The 17,428-nt window shown below is 43.1% G+C and overlaps 1 protein-coding gene across 1 annotated transcript in view; it reads left to right on the top strand.

Moving 5' to 3' along the window:
- Nucleotides 1–1,105: 1,105 nt before the first annotated feature.
- Nucleotides 1,106–17,428, top strand: part of igf2r (insulin-like growth factor 2 receptor) — a 40,337-nt gene continuing 24,014 nt past the window's right edge. The window contains exons 1-17 of the mRNA XM_069172331.1: nucleotides 1,106–1,461; nucleotides 2,626–2,765; nucleotides 6,896–7,014; nucleotides 10,138–10,236; nucleotides 10,473–10,605; nucleotides 11,209–11,320; nucleotides 12,077–12,185; nucleotides 12,354–12,513; nucleotides 13,159–13,345; nucleotides 13,635–13,738; nucleotides 14,278–14,442; nucleotides 15,039–15,176; nucleotides 15,279–15,434; nucleotides 15,558–15,695; nucleotides 16,210–16,360; nucleotides 16,805–17,089; nucleotides 17,258–17,417. Coding sequence (XP_069028432.1) covers nucleotides 1,325–1,461; nucleotides 2,626–2,765; nucleotides 6,896–7,014; nucleotides 10,138–10,236; nucleotides 10,473–10,605; nucleotides 11,209–11,320; nucleotides 12,077–12,185; nucleotides 12,354–12,513; nucleotides 13,159–13,345; nucleotides 13,635–13,738; nucleotides 14,278–14,442; nucleotides 15,039–15,176; nucleotides 15,279–15,434; nucleotides 15,558–15,695; nucleotides 16,210–16,360; nucleotides 16,805–17,089; nucleotides 17,258–17,417 — 2,493 coding nt within the window. The 5' untranslated portion in view covers nucleotides 1,106–1,324. The remainder of the gene's footprint in view (nucleotides 1,462–2,625; nucleotides 2,766–6,895; nucleotides 7,015–10,137; nucleotides 10,237–10,472; nucleotides 10,606–11,208; nucleotides 11,321–12,076; nucleotides 12,186–12,353; nucleotides 12,514–13,158; nucleotides 13,346–13,634; nucleotides 13,739–14,277; nucleotides 14,443–15,038; nucleotides 15,177–15,278; nucleotides 15,435–15,557; nucleotides 15,696–16,209; nucleotides 16,361–16,804; nucleotides 17,090–17,257; nucleotides 17,418–17,428) is intronic.

Genomic DNA, 17,428 nt, shown 5'->3' with positions numbered 1-17,428 from the left:
CTGTTTCTATGGTGATGATAATACAAAATTTGGGTGCACGTTAAACAGCGTTCATTTTGAGCCAACATTTTGTCTTTTAGTCTCATGCATTTATTTTTGTATAGCTCCTATATTTTTTTTTTAATCTCACCTTTGATTTTTTTATTTGATTCCTTTTATTATTTTATTTCTTATGAAAATGTTCATCTGTTTAATTCTGTTTGATTGTGTGCAGCACGTTGGTCAACCTCTGTTGTGTTTAAATGTGCTGTATGAATTGAGGTTTTTGTAGTGTTCCAGTATGACCGCCAGAGGGCGTCACACGCCACCTCACCTACTGAAGGCGCTCAAAGTGCATAATTATAGAGGGTTATGTTTGCCCTGAGTTTGACCTTCCAGACACAGCCACGTTGTTCTCCCTGACTGAGTGCTGCATGTCAACAGACCGATAATAAATACATAATGTTGTAGATGATTAATATTATTTTGGAGTGGAGAATGAAGAGTTAATCAGGCAGCAGTAGAACAGATTGCTCTGTAAGACAGAACTCAGGGCTAAATATCCAGAGGTTTAAAGTGTCTGGCAATGTGTCATAAAGAATGCTGCGTTCAGGTACCATAGGAAATACAGCGGTAGATACGTAACAAGAAATGTTGTGTATATATTCTTTTAGGAAGAGAATAGTTCTTGACTTACTACTTGTTGTTACAACAGTTTTAAACACAGATTTTCGGCTATTTATTATGACCTGTGAACATTATCGGGGTTATCATTCACACTACATTACAGTTTTTGATTAACCAGACAGTTTTGTCCAGTGGCGAAAGTAACTAATTTGATTTAATTATTTGCAATTTTGATGTACTTTTACTTTTTCAATTTTATTTAAAAGCAGTTTATATATATTATTTTTTTAATGTCAGTTAAATAAAACCACAAACTGTACATGTCATTATATCACAATTGCTTTTTTAAAATACATTTAATCATTTATATATTGGACTTAAAAAAAATACAATATTTTATAAAACACAAATTAGAATTAGAATTTTTAAAGAAAAATTAAATAAAACACACCAAAAAAAAATAAATAAACAACAAATCTTAAAAAAACGATTTTAGTTCAGTTTTTTTTCGCATTACAAAATAAAAGCTTCCTGTTTTTAGTTTCCCACGGGGCCCTGAACGCCTCCGCCAGTCGTCTTTGATCACGGGAGTCATGTGATGTTCTGTCATGTGGTGCGGTCACTTCCTCACTGAATCGGTCCCGAGCAGCGGTCCGCTCCGCGGTATCATGTCGTCTTAGTTCGGCTCGTCAACAAAAACGAGACAAAACACTCAAACATGTCGTCGCCTCGTTCGTCGAACCGCCGCGCGCCCCCGATGCTGCCTCTGTGGCTCGCGGCGTGTCTGGGCTGCTTGTTGGTTCGGTCCGGAGCGCAGGAGGAGGACGGCAGCCGGTGGTACCGGGACCTCTGCAGGTAAACGCGCACCTTCGACACCCGGACCCCGCGGAGCCGCTCCTTCGTCCTCCTTCTTTTTTTTTTAATACGCGAAATCATCAAATTCAATTAAAAAGCGGAATCAGAAACACGTCAGCTGTTGTGTTGTTCTCCAGGCCGGCGCGCGACCTCTGGCATTAAAACCGACAGTAAAACAGCGCGGAAGTCTTTTTTTTATTTGTTGTGTTGCGTGTCTGTAGTTGTGTGACGAACACGAGTTGTCCTCTTGTCTTGTTTAAATATTGACTCAGCCCCAAAAAAAAAAAAAAAAAAAAAAAACCGGATTCATAACCGGGTGACTCAACCTGGAGGCTCCTCATTGGCCAACGAGCACTTCCTTGTTGTGGCAGCGTTTCTTTTTAGAAATATTTTTGCATGTTCTGCAAAAAAAACAACAACGCTGAAACGAACAACAGTCGTGAAGTTAAAAAAAGAAAAACAAAACGGAAACGTGTGATGCTGCGGAGCAAATGCGACATAAAAAAAAATAAAATTAACATAAAACTGGAGCCTCGTAACAAAAAAACACCAAAAATAACAACATGCTTTCCATGTCGTTGTGTTTTTATTATTTTATTTTATAAATATTATATTTATTTTATATATGTTTATATATTATTATTATTATATATAGTTATATTTATATTTTATATATTTTTATTATTATTATTATTTTGTGTGTTTGACACCGTAGCTTCGACACAAAACATCACTCAACTTGAATTGTCACAGATTATTAGCTATAATGTTAAAATCTTAGTTATTTCATCAAAGTAACGTCACAAAATGTTTTAAACTGGAAAATGAAGCAAATAAAATCCTAAAAAAACAACAACAACCGAGATTTAAACTCACAACAGGACTCCAAAAAAAAAAAAAAACAACAAAAAAACAAAACGTTGATTAAAAGTTCTTCGATTGTAACTTGAATTAAGATGAAATTGTTTTCATTTTAAGGCGCCACCATCAAAAACAAAATATTTTTTGGAGCGTGTGAGTGCGATCACGCTGTCGGAGTACAGAAACAGAAAGTACCAGGATGAAGCACTCAAAAAAAAAACCACAAAAAAAAACTGGTCTCCGGTCTTCAGTAGAGGAAGGGGGCGGGACTTAAAGGGCTTATTTCTGTTCCTCGTCCCGCAGCTACAAGTGGGAGGCCATCGACCGAGACCGCCAAGTGAGATACACCTTGAAGCTCTGCGAGTCTTCGCCGTCGACCAGCTGCGGTCCCGGCGCCGCCGTGTGCGCCCGCCACCTCGCCACCGAAGAAAAAGAGTCTGTCGGTGAGTACGGGGGAGGAGGGGGGGACGGGTCCGATTCAGGGGGTAAATATATTGTAGAGAAGTCGATTATTCTGCTACGCTGTTATATTATTCAAATTACCTAAAAAAAAAACCATCCAGAACAGATTTTTTTTTGAAAATAAAGTCAAAATTCTCCAAATTTCAACTTTATTTGTGAAATATCAACATTATTATGTTTTTATTTTTACTTTTTTTTTTTGTTTTAGCGTGGCCCTGATACTCCCCGATATGCAGCGCAATAAAGTCAAATGACCTAAAAAAAACAACAACATCCAAAACAGAAGTTGTAAATTACACAAAAAGTAAATTACGCCAACAGGAAGTGTCATAAAAAGAACAAACTCTGCAGCAGAAAGAAAACCGGTTGAAGTCGTGTTATTTCCTGAGCGTGTCGGTCCGTAGTCAATATTTCGCAGCACATTAGTGTCGCCTCCAGAAACGCCCCCCCCCCCCCCCCCCCCCCCCCCCCCCGTGGATCTTGTTTCTGTACGACGCCTTAGACTGCGACACGCTGACGTCTGTTAACTAAGAAATAGGATTCGGTGTCAGTATGTGGAGATTTTCTGGTGAATTAGTGTTCAGACACTTCAGTTTATCCTTTTGTGTAATTTACAACTCTTGTTTTGGATATTTTTTGAGGTCATTTGAACGTGTTTATCACATTAGAGACTTTTTTTTTTTAATCAAAATTAAGATAATAGAAAAAACAAAAACATCCTCATGTTCTTTGTTTTTCTTTAATGTGGACCAAATAACTTATAACCTCATTTTTAGGTCTTTTTTTGTTTGTTTTTTTGGTCACGACTTGTTAACGGTTTGAAGACGCTGACCGCGTCGGGTTTGTTGACTCTGAGGGAAAGTGTGACTGCGACTGTTTTACGTCGAGAAGCTGCGTCCTCTCGCTGACGGCGGAGACGTTTCGATGCTCGTCGACCGAGATCGGGTCGCCGTGCCGACGAAGCCGAATCTGCCGAATCGGCCGAATCTGCCGCTGCTCGGCGCCGGCAGACCTCCGCGTCTCGGCGAAATGAATGAATCGTCGCTGAAAATACGATGACGAGCGACCGAAAATGTCAAGTATTTCCTCGTTTCAGTTTCCTGATACTTGTTATCGGGACGATTAGTCCAAAATATCCGAACACCCCGATTCATGATGAGGATCGTTTCTAGGTTCAGCCAGACATGAACTTATTTTATTTTATTTTATTCACCTAAAAAAAAAAAATCAAGCTAAAGAACACAAACGCTCATTTCACCTTGAAATGAGTTATTTCAGACACGCTCGCGTCGCATTTCCTCGTTTTATGAGAAAAAAAGAAAACCGGTGAAGAACGAATGAACACGTCCGTTGATGGTTCTGTTTGCCGTCACGTCTTCTCATTCGGACTGATTTTTAAGCTCGATTCTGCATTTTCACGTTGTTTTAAGGCAGAAATTGTGTTATAATTGAGACCGTATTGGAAATTTGAACAGCTACCAACAGCTTAGATTTTGACACAAGCTTGCTGTGATTATTTTTTTTATTTTTTTAAACTTTTTGAGGCTGTTTCTCAACTTCAGCTTTCATTTTTGTTGTTGTTGTTTTTTTGGGGGCCCACGACCTTTCAGGCCGTCAGACGGAGTTATATAGTTATATTCACAGACCCACAACAACAACAACAACAACTTGTCCTACAGACTGAGGTCGCGACCCCTCCCCTCCCCCCCTCCTCCCTCCCCCCCGGTGACAAACTGGTGTTCGGTAGCTCTCCGACAGATTCCTGCCCGGTGACAAAGAGCAGCTCATAAAAAGCTCACGTTGTTGTTGTTGGTGGGCTTTAAAAAAAAAAAAAAAAAGAAAAAGTATTTCCACTTTCTTTTTAATAAGTTGTTTTTCATGAGGGAGATTCTCCGACTTGGAAAGTAAAAAATAGAAGCGAAATATATATAATAAAAGAAAGAAAAAAAAAAAAAAAAGGCAACAAGAAGCGGCCTGGTCAGAGTTTAATCACAGTAGCTGACTTATCACATGACGCATGAACACATCATCAGGCACGAACACAAATAGACACGGATCTCATGCTCCTCTGTGGCGCTGACACATTTTGACACTTCTGCTTCCTCAAATCAAAATCTTTGGAGTGAGAAAATATTCACTTCACTGTGGGAGTTCGTGTTTTGATTAAAAAAAAAAAAAAAAAAAAAAAAAAAAATCCATAAATCAGAGCTAGAGCTCAGAAGTTTTTTTTTTTTTTTTTTTTTTTTTTTTTTTTTAACATTATTTATCATTTTGAATGCTTTTTACATTCATTTTGTGTTTTGTTGTTTTATAATTAAATGTTAGAAACAAGTAAAAAAAAACAAAAAAACCCAGCCGTCTGAACTCTTTTAAATCCAAGATGATGTCTTCAAATTTCTTTTGTTGTCTGACCAACAGTTCAAAACAGATAATCCAATCTGAAGTCATCAATTTGCTGCCACATAAAACAAAGGGATACTGAAACTGGCTGATTAATGAGTTGCTAAATGTTTGCTGATCACATTCATTGATAAGAGATGGCACCTTTAAAAGTAATATATAATCTCATAAAAACGTCCCTTTGACATTATGAGTTCTTCTACTTTTAACACTTAAAGTACTTTTATGTGATATTTTTCTGCTTTTACTTCAGTGAACTCTTAAATACTTCTTTACGAATGTAAATGGTAAAGAAAAAGCAACAAATCTTTGCTTTTGAGCCACAACCGGAAAAAGTTAGCAAAATTATCGCTTGACAAATTGTGAACAAAAACATTTTCTGTCAGTCAGCTTGTTCAACAAGTACAAATTTCAGCTTTAACTCATCACAGCGTCATGAAAAAATATTCAAGGGCTGCGGACCGAACTTAACTCGCCACCGATCATCGCAACCTTTCAGTATGTAAATATTCTGTATGTGCGGATAAGAACTGCAGCGTTACAGGACTTAAACAGGACGTGGGTTTTGTTCCACCAGCTGGTTTATCTTACGTGCTTTCAGACCGCCCAGCGTCGACAGCAGGTGTCGGTGTTAGTAGGCCACCCTGCCGTTCGGTTGCATTCCTTCATAGTCCTCCTGTGATAGCAGCAGCAACACATTTACAGACGTCACTTCGACCTGCTGTTGGTTTATTTGACTTCTCGTCAGAGTTTCCCACAGCTGTCAGTTTTCTTCTTTTTTTTTTTTTTTTTTTTACAGATTCAGATGATTAATGAAGCCTTTTACCGACATCGTGGACTCTGCGTAGTATAATGTAGAGCCCGACTGACGTCGAGCTGCAGAGTTTACGTTGACCTGCTGGGTCAGTGGAGGTTAGCGGGTGAAGACATTATTCTGCCAAACTGTCTCCTGAAGTGACTTGCAGGGAGGAAAAAGCCTGAGAATGACAGTCTGTGCATGTTGGACCAACTCAGAGCTATTTATAATATATATATATATATATATATATATATATTCTGCATACCCTTTCCTTTTTTGTTATTATGCTTTTTTTATGCTAATAAACTTTTCACGTCAGCACGGACAGTGATCTCGACAACACGTTGTTATGTGTCTCCAAAAAACAGAAAAAAAAAAAGGATAAAGATTAAAGACGGAGTAACGGCAAGAAAAGCGAGCTAACTTTTTTATACGTTACTTCTTTTTTTTTATCATTAAAATGAATGTGTTATTGCTTTTTGTCCTTCTTGGATTTGATCGCCACCCGGTCTCAGTAGTCTTTCCACTCTTTTATTGCGTAATATCCTTGGTTACGTACTGTAACCCCCGATTCTATGAGTACAGGCTTCGTCCTTTTGAACTCGAAGTAGAGCAGCAGCTTCTTCACAGCAAAAGCCTCCTGGGCGACTTCCTTTGGAGGTCCAGCTGGTAGGAGATGTAGTGGTAGATGTTGGAGAGATTTTTTTTTTTTTATATATATATCTTATCTGGCTGGAGAGTTTCTCGGGGTACCCCAGAAAGGAACTGGAAAATGTCGCTGTGGAGTCCAACCGAAACTGATGAACGAACTTTTAGCAATGAGTGACTTTTAACAATTTTTTTTTTTTTTTAAAGGCATTGAAAAAGTTTTGTATTGACTCTTGTGTTTGTTCTCCTGTGTTCGCTGTGCAGGTGACCTGAGCCTGCAGAGGATCTCCAGCACCGTGCTGGATTACAACAGCACGCAAAAATGTCCCGAAAGCGGCAACAACGTTCAGAGCAGCATCAGCTTCCAGTGCGGGAAAACCATGGTAGGACCTTTTTTTTTTGTTTTGTTTTCTAAGACAGGCTTTTTTTTGTTGTTGTTTTCTTTCCCACAAGAGCAAAGCTGACGGGAATACATAGGAAAAAAAAAATCTCGGAGTAATTGATCGGCGTTGTGTATTATTTGCTGGCGTTTTGCACGTGTCAGCGAACACCTGGTGCGTGCTGACTGTGCGGCAGCAGGTCCTCCGTCAGCGTCTACGGCGGATCCTTCAGCCCCTGTGCTGCATTTTGACATAGGTTACAGCCCCGACATATGGTGCGTCGGGAAAAAAAAAAACACGCTACGCTGCATTTTAGCCCCTCCCACCCCGTTCTTGCCCCTCCCACCCCGGAGGTCCCGGAGCAGCGAACGAAGACGTACCCGTCGTTAAAAACGCCAGCGAGGCCGTTTTTTGGGGGTTTTTTTTTCTCCAAAGTTTGCGTAGAGTGGCGCGCTCACCGACTGAAGCAGACGCAGCGTTTTGTTGTTGCTTCATTTCTGCTGCAGCAGATTCGCGAGCGTTTCTGAACTCGGTGTCACTGACTCATCGCAACAAGTCTGTAATTTTGTTCAGGCAGAGGAAAAAAAAAAATGTCAGTTTTCTCTACAGGTTTTCACTTCTCACTTCAGCCTGGCGATAACACTCATTTATTTTCTTTGTGTATTTTAAAATTCTCCCAAGGTTGTTCATATTGGCCTTATTAAATGTCGCAGCTGCTACTGATTACATTTGAGGATATTTTTTTTTCTAGTGGGAATTTAAATGAAACAGCTCTGAGTGTAAGGAGTTATAAGGCAGCGCTTGACTTGATACCGAAAGACTGGATATAAAAGTGGACGTAGCTTTTGGGTCTAAGAAATGAAGCCGACGCGGAAGTGCCTTAAACTGCAATACCACCGAGTGCCACTAGAGGTTGGGTTCAAAAAGCCTCCACAGACTCCCATTCAACTTCTCTCGAAATTCGAAGTCAAGAAATTTTTTCCACCGGCTACCTCGGTGTTGTTAGCAAAATAATTATATATAATCATAATTAATATAATAAGCTTCAAAATCCGAACTCGAGGCTTTAGCTGCTCGTTAGCTGCTACTGGCAGAATACAAATTTCAAAAACTGAGTGGAGCGTCGGGAATCACACGAGGTGAAAAAAGTCAAAGCTATACTTATTGTCTACCAAAACATTGTGGGGAGTGTCTTCTGACTGGGGAAAGTACCAAGCGACCAATCGGAGAGCAGTCGTCCTTACAGCGTAGATAGACGCTCATGAAGCCGGCGCTCCTCACACACAAAGTATTTATACAGAAATAAACCAAAATCCATTTTGACGGATTCTTTTTAACAAACGGTCACTGCAAGGTGTACGAGTTTATTTCAGAATTATATTGCGACATATAATTGAATCACGTCTACCGTGTCTGGATGGTGAAAAAGGGGCGGAGCTCCTGTGATAACCAGCTGCCACTGGCGTCTGTATTTAACATATGTTTCAGTTGAATGTGTTTTTGTGAGGCACCTTGTTACTTCTCCGCTGAAGAGGTCCCGACAGAACCCGATTCGACTTCTCGTTCACGCACGAATGAGTCCTCTAATAACGTGCAGCGCATTTTTTGTTTTTTTGTTTTTGTTATTTCATTTTAATTCACTGTTATTAAATGCAGAATCTGACAGCTGGCAGAGTTAAAGAACAGCTGCTGCTGCTGCGTGTTGGCATTACATTTATAATTAGTGCTGCTCAGCTGTTTAAAACCAGCTTTCATCAGCAGAAATCCAGCTGGTTTTTTTAAACACGGACTGACGACCCGGTTTATTACACGTCATCGCCGACACTTTGAACGCGATGCAAAGGTGCAGGAATAATAAACTCGGCTCGAGCGTAAAGTCCGTCCTCTGAACGTCCACTAAGAGCGGCGCCGAGGGGATGTGCTGTTGTGCTTTGTGGTTTTTAGTCGGTAATCCGTCGCGACTTTGCACAAAAGTGGGAATAAAAGCCGAGCTAATGTGAAGTTATCGTAATAACTCCAACGTAGCAGACTAAGGTCATATTTATCGGAAGCCGCCCGCCTTCGTGTCAGTGAAACCGCGAATGGAAATGATGCAGTCACCTGGTGCATCACTTTTTCTGCTCAGCCCAGGGGCGTCTCTGTGGTTTTCGGGGGGCGATTGATATTAAGGTGTCATTTCCTGTCTAGTTGCGACTTTCAGTTTACAGGGTTCGAAGTGGAGAATTGAAAGAAGCTTTTTCAAAACTTCAAAAAAAGAAAAAAAAAAAAAGAAATACCCGAGCTCAGCAGAACCGTGACTTGTTTGCACATTTTCCAGCACAGATATAAATTTAAATTTTCCTATAAATTTGAAAACAATATCGTCACTTGTGGGTTTTCAGGGAACACTTCCTTGCCAATTAAAGAGAGACTGTCGTTGTGGACTTAAAAGACAAGTCGACAAATAAAATGACTTTAAAAAAAAAATTCCCCTGGGAGCTTCACCCATTTAGGTCTTAAGCGATAACTTGTCTCGTGAAATCGTATCCGCACCAATAAAAGATGATTTGGCTGAAAGGGGAACATATTGTTTATCGGTTTGTGGGGTTTTGCAATCAAATGAAGTTTTCAGTTTCTACTCAGAAATGTGTCGTTTTCACTTCCTCCCTCGTAAAACGTTTGTAAAGCGGATATGTTCAAAGGTTCGACATGTTGACTCGCTCAGAGTTTTCCTGCGTTTGTCTTCGCTGCATTTGTCGGGCGAGTTGCTTTCCTGCCTGCAGATCACGAGAAAAGTGTGAAATGTTTTGTCGGGAGTGTTTATCGTTCCTTTAAACCTGGTGAGGAAAAAAAACAAAAACTGGACTCAAGTGGCTTAAAATGCAAAGTTGTGTCTCAGCAGCAGCAGCAGCAGCAGCAGCAGCAGCAGGCTGTGGTCGTGATGCACTCAACTGGAAAAGTTTATGTAAAAAAAAGTTTCTCCCGGCAAATTGAAATTCAAAAATCCCCTCCCAAGATTTTTTTACATGAGCAAAATAAGCAATAAACATTTTGTGTCCTATCAGCACAAAAACCTTCTCGTGGTTTCTTATGGACACGAGACTCTCCTTCTGACCCGTGTCCCCCCCGTCTCTCGTGTCCCCGCAGGGGACGCCGGAGTTCGTGGCCGTCGCCCACTGCGTGCACTACTTCGAGTGGAAGACCTACGCCGTCTGCAAGAAGGACACGTTCAAGCCGCACAAAGAGGTACGTGGAGGAGCTGCCGAGGCAAACGAAACCGTCCGCTGAGGCGATTTAAGGAAACGACGAGGCCCGGAGGGGAGACGTGGAAAAGCGTCGCTTCCACGTCGCCTCGACGTGGAACGATCGCTGACGTTGTTGATCAGCAGATCTGACGCAGAAATGATTCTCGTTGTTCTTTATTTCGTCACGTGAAGCGGTGCGTGCTGCGGTATTAATCTCCCCCCCCCATCTCGTCTCAGGTGCCGTGCTACGTCTTCGACGCGGACGGTAAGAAGCACGACCTCAACCCGCTGATCAAAGTGAACGACGGCTACCTGGTGGACGACGGAGACGACACCATCGACTTCTACATCAACGTCTGCCGCAGCCTCAGTGAGTACCGTGAGAGGGGGGGGGGGTGATGGAGGGGGAGGGGGCGGAGTTAAATGACACCGAGTCGTTTATCCGTCAGCAGGAGGAGTTAAAGCTGGAAAGTTGGAAACCAGAAAACAGAAAAGGCAAAGAAAGTTTTTATTGTGAAAGTGCAGCCAAAGTTAAGATTTATTTCCCGATTTAAGAAAAAAAAACCCTGAAAAACAGTTTAAATAAATTACATTTTGGACCACAAAGCTGCAACAACAGCAGCAGAATTGACTTAAAAATTGAATTAAAAGGGAGTTTTTAAATATCTACAGTGATGGCGTGTTAAATATATTCATAAATAGATGCCCAATGTTTTTTTGTTTTTTTTTAAGCTCGCAAAATCACCCATGATGATGTTTAAACATTTTACGAAGCCAAACATGCCTGCGGTCACCGATCGCCGTTGTTAACGTGATACTAAACTTTATTAACATATCAATTTGGTACGAATGAGCCAAAATAAACCCGTTTCAGCTTTGTTTTTGTTCAACCGTTCAACCCGATCGTACAAACATTTCCTTTTTAATCTCCCACCTCACGTCCGTCTTTGTCCCCCCCCCCCCACTCCTCCAGACCGTCCAGATAAGTCCTGCTCGGAGGACGCGGCGGCCTGCCTCGTCAGCGGCGGGCGTTCCTTCAGCATGGGCGCTCCCACCGGGCAGCTGGAGCTGGTGTCCAGCGACAGGTGAACCTCTCCGCCATCGTTGACCTCCGTCATTTGAATATGAGCGGGAGGGTGGGATTTACAGGGAACGTCGATTCTGTTGCTTTGAGTTGAGAATTGTTTCACTAGTTTATCGAGACTCAGAAAGTCCAGATTGTGCTGCAGAGTTCTCACATTTCAGGGAATTTTAAGGGAATGTTTTTAACTCTCTTTTTCCAGACAGGGTAAATCTGAGAATTTGATCCATTTTTTTGGGGGGGGGGGGCCAAGTCATGAAATATCTTTTAGTGACTTTTGGTTGCATGTTTAAATTTAGTTCTCATTTATCCAAAAAAATGATATTTAGTTTTAATATGTATAATATGTCGTCTTTAAAAAAAATAAAATAAAAAAAAAAATCCTATTATTTCCCATATTTTCCTTCATGTGGCACTTCAGTAAAGATGTAACTTTTTTTTTTTTTACCTATTCAGGAAAACATGCAGGAAAATGCACATTTCAAGAGTTTTGGCGACAAAATGAATTAAAATTTAGAGACTTGCATGATGATGAGAAAATTCTGAATGTAAAGTTTGCAGAACTGCTAAAGATTTATCAAATATGAGCGAGCGAGCCGTTCGCCGCCACGCCAACAGTAAGAAACAGGCTGACTCGGCTAAAAAAAAGTGGGGGACTCTCGAAAAGCAAAAAAAAAAATCCCTGTGGCCACTTCGTTTTTTACATTTTTTTTGAATTCACTGACTCTCACTGACCTCTCGTCGCTCCCGTCCTCTCAAGGTTGAAGTTACACTACGAAGAGAGCGCCGACTCGACTCCTCCGCCCTCCTGCCACGGACACATTCCCGCCGTCACCATCACGTTCATCTGTCCGTCCAGCAGGCATTCGGTAGGTCTCGACGACTCGGTTCGTTTCGTTGCACGCCGTTCGAATAATTACTCGCTTCGGCTCGTTTAAAAAACAACAACAAAACAACAACAACAACAACAAAATTTGATGAGTTTTTTTATTCTTTTGGGTTTTTTTTAACGCTGTCCTACTTCCTGTCTCCTCCAGGGCAGCGCTCCCAGGATAGTGGCCGAGTTGAACTGCCGCTACGAGGTGGAGTGGGTGACGGAGTACGCCTGTCACAGGGATTATCTGGAGAGCAGCACGTGCAAACTGACCAGCAAACAGCACGACATCTCCATCGACCTCAGCCCGCTCACTCTGAGCTGTAAGTAGTTCTTCCTCCGAAAACCCGTTGATCTCGACCTGCCCCCCCCTCATCCCCTCACCCCCTCACCCCCGACCCCTCCCAAGACCTCCTCTCTACCCGTTCAACAAAATGTACTGTAACATCCGCCCCACGAATGTATTTTTTTTTCCCACCCAAGTCTTTTATTTTGAAGTAATTGCTTTTATTGTTATAAACTGGCTATTTTTTTCCTCTTCCTTCTCGCGAGTTAAAAATAAAACTCGAGCATTCCTCGTTTGCAGTTGACGCAACGCTGGTATTATTCACGGCTCCATATTTAACCTACGAGAGGCTCCCGCTGCTGCTTTTTTTTTTTTATTTGAAGAGGAAGCGGCTTCACGAGTAAACTTGTCGTGACCTTCCTGTTTTTTTTTTTTTCGTCAACTCATTGTGAGGAATAGAAAAAGCCTTTTTCCTCCTCCCGTTTTACTGCAACGTTGAAGTCTGCGGCTGCACGTCGAACAGATTCCTTGTTTTTGAGACAAACGCGACGCGTGGATTTTTAAAGTCCGATACCGGCTGCGACCTGCAGCGCCAACAAAATGAAGCGGCGGTGTCGTGACCGCACGGTCGACGGTCGTACTCGGCTCGCAGTTAACGTGTCCGCCGTCTCGTCGTCCGCAGCCACCGACCAGCCGTACTACGCGCACTCGGCGTCCGACGGCGACGCCGGCTACGTCTACTACCTGAACGTGTGCGGGAGGATCCCCCCGGACGAATGTGGCGACGACGAGTTCGTATCGTCCTGCCAGGTGAAGAAGTCCGGAGACATGTACAAGGTGGCCGGAAGGAATCAGAACCAGACGCTACGGTAATGTGTGTGTGTGTGTGTGTGTGTGTGTGTGTGTGTGTGTGTGTGACAAAGAAAAAACAAAAATGCAAACAAAAATCAACACCCAAACAATACTTATTACCCTCGCATGACTACGTAGCTACCAAGCAGCGACGTCAACTTCCCCCCCCCTGTTGTTTATTAATAATGATGCTGTTGATTGAAAAGTTTATTTACTCAGCGACGATCCACGGAGAGGTTTTTTTTTTTTTTTTATTCAACTGATTTAATCCAATTTCTTAAAATGTTGTTTTTCCTCCTCTTTCAGTTACTCAGACGGAGATCTGACTCTCATCTATCCGGGCGGCCAGAGTTGCTCCTCCGGCTTCCAGAGAATGACCATCATCAACTTTGACTGCAACAAGAACGCATGTGAGACTCTCTGCTTTTATTTTCAAGCTTTTTTTTGTATTTTTTTGTATTTTTTTTATCAACGCTGTGTTAAAGGATTTTCGAAAAGTCTCTACGTTGGCGCCATCTGGTGGTAGAATGTTTTTTTAAATTTATTTATTTATTTATTTATTTTTTTAAATAAAATCAGAGTGGGGATTTCTCACCAGGTCGGTGAAGCTTTACTTGGTTAAATAAAGGAAATAACTTCTGTTTTTTTTTTTTTTTTTAAAGTACTAGAGTGAAGGGGAATAATTAGAAAGGGGGCCAAAACTCTAAACATAACGTTTATACTATAATTGATTTCGAGAGTTCTTTCAATTTTGTCTTCTCAATGTGACGATAAAGTGATTAAAAACTCAAGATGACGTCCAGCAAAAACTCCACGGGTCAAAATAAGAATACATTTTAACGAGAGCTTTTTCTTTAGCGTTTCGTTCATTTTGAAACGTCAAGACGGGTGGAGTCATTACGTCGCATCTCACCTTCCCTTCCTGTCGTTTCGCCGTGTTTTCCTGCAGCCAACGGCGGGCACGGGAGTCCCGTGTTCGCGGGCGAGACGGACTGCACGTATTACTTCAACTGGGAGACGTCCTTCGCCTGCGTCAAGGAGAAGGAGGACCTGCTGTGTCGGGTCAGGGACGGCAAAAAACACTACGACCTCTCGCCCCTCACCAGATACCCCGGTGAGTGCACCGGCTCGTGTTGTCGCAGTTTTTCTTTTTCATTTAATTATTTTTGGATTTGTTTGCAAATTTGAAATACGGTAGTCGGGACAGAGGTTCCCAAACTTTTCAGACCACGTACCCAAAAAAAAACCACCAAAATGTCCCAACTATCAGCTTTCCACGACAGAAACCAGCGATTTCCGATCATGTGACGCTAACGTTAGCGCGGTCGGAAGCGGCGTGGCTACAGACTCTATATAAAAGTGGGACGTAGCTGAAAAATGAGGCCGATGCGGAAGCGTCTTAAAATGCAATACCACCGAGTGCCACCAGAGGTCGGCTCCAAAAAAAAAAAGAAAAAAAAAAAGCCTCCATTCAAATAGTCCCATAAAATTCCAAATCAATAAAATGTCTCCACCAGGCTTCATAAAGCTGTTTTTTTTTGTCGTCTAAAATAACGACTCGTAAAACACATTTCGCTTCATTCCAGGTACGTTAATATCGATGAAACGTTGTCACTTTTGCTTTCGATTGTTGTTTCTGAATCCCGATCGGTTTGCGGGCGTATTCAGCGCGACGCTGTAACACTTTGTCTCTCGGCGTGTCGCTCTCAGGCTCCGAAGGGAACTGGGAGGCGGTGGACGATAAATCCGTCAAGTCGGACTCGCGCTACTACCTGAACGTCTGCCACAAAGTCGTCCGGACCGAAGGCGCCGCCGACTGCCCGGCCGACGCCTCCATCTGTGCCGTCGGTAAGAGACCGGAAAACATGGTGGTTTATTTTTTTTTGGGGTGGGGCGGGGGTGTAAATTTTTTTTTTCATTCACGTTAACCGCGGGTTTATCTGATCTCAGACAAGAACAACGTCACCGTCAGCCTCGGCAGCTTCCTCTCGTCGCCCCAGAAGACCAAAGTGGGAAACGACATCCGGCTGACGTACACCGACGGAAGTTTCTGCGCCAACAAGAGGAAGAGGATCCAAACTATTCTGACCCTCAAATGCAAACCAGGTGAGGGGCGGAGGGGACGGCCGAGGCGAAATCGTCTGACCTGACTTTTTATTTTTTTTAATTTTATCCCTCCGGTCTGCCGCGCGTTTGTTTCTTTATTTGGGTTTCTGTCCGTCCTCGCAGGCGATCTGGAGAGCGCCCCCGTCCTCCGTAGTGTTTCGTACGACCAGTGCGTCTACGAGCTGGAGTGGTACACCGCCGCCGCCTGTGTCCTCTCCAAGACGCAAGGAGACGACTGCAAGGTGGAGGACCCTCATGCTGGTATGACACACACACACACACACACACACACACACACACACACACACACACACGGGTTCGATCGACACGGTTTCCCGCTGATCGACATTTTACTCGAGCGAGGAAAAATGCGGACAAAAGATGAGAGAAGAAAGTTCTGGAGAGCTCGCGGGGAGACGGTCGATTTGATTTGAGGATTTTGAATTCTGCTCACGCAGTTTTACTCCAGAATTGTTTTCGGCGTCTGTTCACCAGATTTTTGCAGCATCGGTCGGTGAAGTTATTGTCCGGTCGATAAAATGCCAGAAAAACAGCGAAAAAGAGAATTTCCTTTAAGCCCAAGAGGTCCGAAAGGGGTGAACGCGATATCTCAAGAACGCCTCGAGGGAATTTGTTCAAATTTGGCAAAACCATTCACTTGATACCAACGAAGACCGGGTTTGATTTTGGTGTTTAAAGGTCAAAGGTCACGGTCACCCCACGCCGTTCACACGTTCTTTGACCCGAAACGCTGACGCGAGTTTCCGCTCCGCAGGCTTCTCTTTCGACTTGTCGCCTCTCTCCAAACCCAACGGCGGCTTCTACAACCTCACCAGCGGCAACTACAACTACTACATCAACGTGTGCGGTCCGGTCAAAGCGGTTTCGTGTCCCGAGAAGTCCGGAGCGTGTCAGGTGGAAACCAGGTGAGACGGATCCAAGGTCACGCACCAAGCAACTCGTACAATCAAATTCTCAATTTTTCCAACTGGTTTTCCTTTCATTTTTTAATTTTTTAATTTTTACTGCCTGTGTAGACAATTCATCAAGACAAAAAACCAAACTTCTATCCAGCTGATTGATATTAGTACGTCGTACTTTATTAGTAATAAAACAAAGGTACAACTTAGAAAAGGATAGTGAATAAAAAATCCAAATGTTTAAAAAAAAACGAAACATTTTTAACGTGAAAGTAGGCTGCGATACGTGTTTAATTCAGACCGCTTCGTTGTGTTACTATGGCGATTTGAGACGTCCGTCTTCTAGAAAATATTTCTTTTTTTGGACTCTTAAAGCGTGTATATTATTTGTTTGGTAAATTTTCCGCACTGACGTTCTCACATTTTGCCCATCTCGCGTTTCCTCTTCAGTTCCTGGAATCTCGGCGAAGCGAACTCTCGCCTGTCCTACTACGACGGCCTGATCCAGCTGACCTACAGCAACGGTTCCATGTACAACAACCAAAGACATACCCTCAGATCCACCGTCATCTCCTTCCTCTGCGACCCCGAAGCCGGACCCGGCAAACCCGAATTCCAGGTCGAAGACAAGTACACGTACAACTTCCGCTGGTACACGTCCTACGCGTGTCCCGAAAGGCCTCACGAGTGCTTGGTGACGGATCCCGACTCTCTGGACCAGTACGACTTATCCAGGTAACCCCGCGGCAACGCGGCCCGCCGCGCGCGAAGACGTGGAGACATTTTAGGCAGCCATTAAAACAGCACGAAACCCCGGACGTCTGTCAAAATCATCCAAAACCACAGATTCCCCTCCTCACCCGCCTCTCGTCCCTTTTTTTTTTCTTCTTCTCCGCCCTCCAGCCTGACGCGCCCCTCCTCCGCCACGAACTGGGAGGTGATGGATCTTTCCGACACCGTGGACCGCAAGAAATACTACATCAACATATGTCGGCCCATCAACCCGGTGCCGGGCTGCGACCGTGACGCGTCCGTCTGCCAGATGAAATACGTCCAAGATAAGGTCGGTGGCGG

Source organism: Embiotoca jacksoni, unplaced genomic scaffold, assembly GCF_022577435.1.
Source record: "Embiotoca jacksoni isolate LCO1_2020_lvr unplaced genomic scaffold, fEmbJac1.0.p SCAF_52, whole genome shotgun sequence".
In the NCBI taxonomy this organism is placed as follows: Eukaryota; Metazoa; Chordata; class Actinopteri; family Embiotocidae; genus Embiotoca; species Embiotoca jacksoni.
Note: the sequence above shows the minus strand (reverse complement) of the source record. Positions and strands in the feature narration are given on the sequence as shown.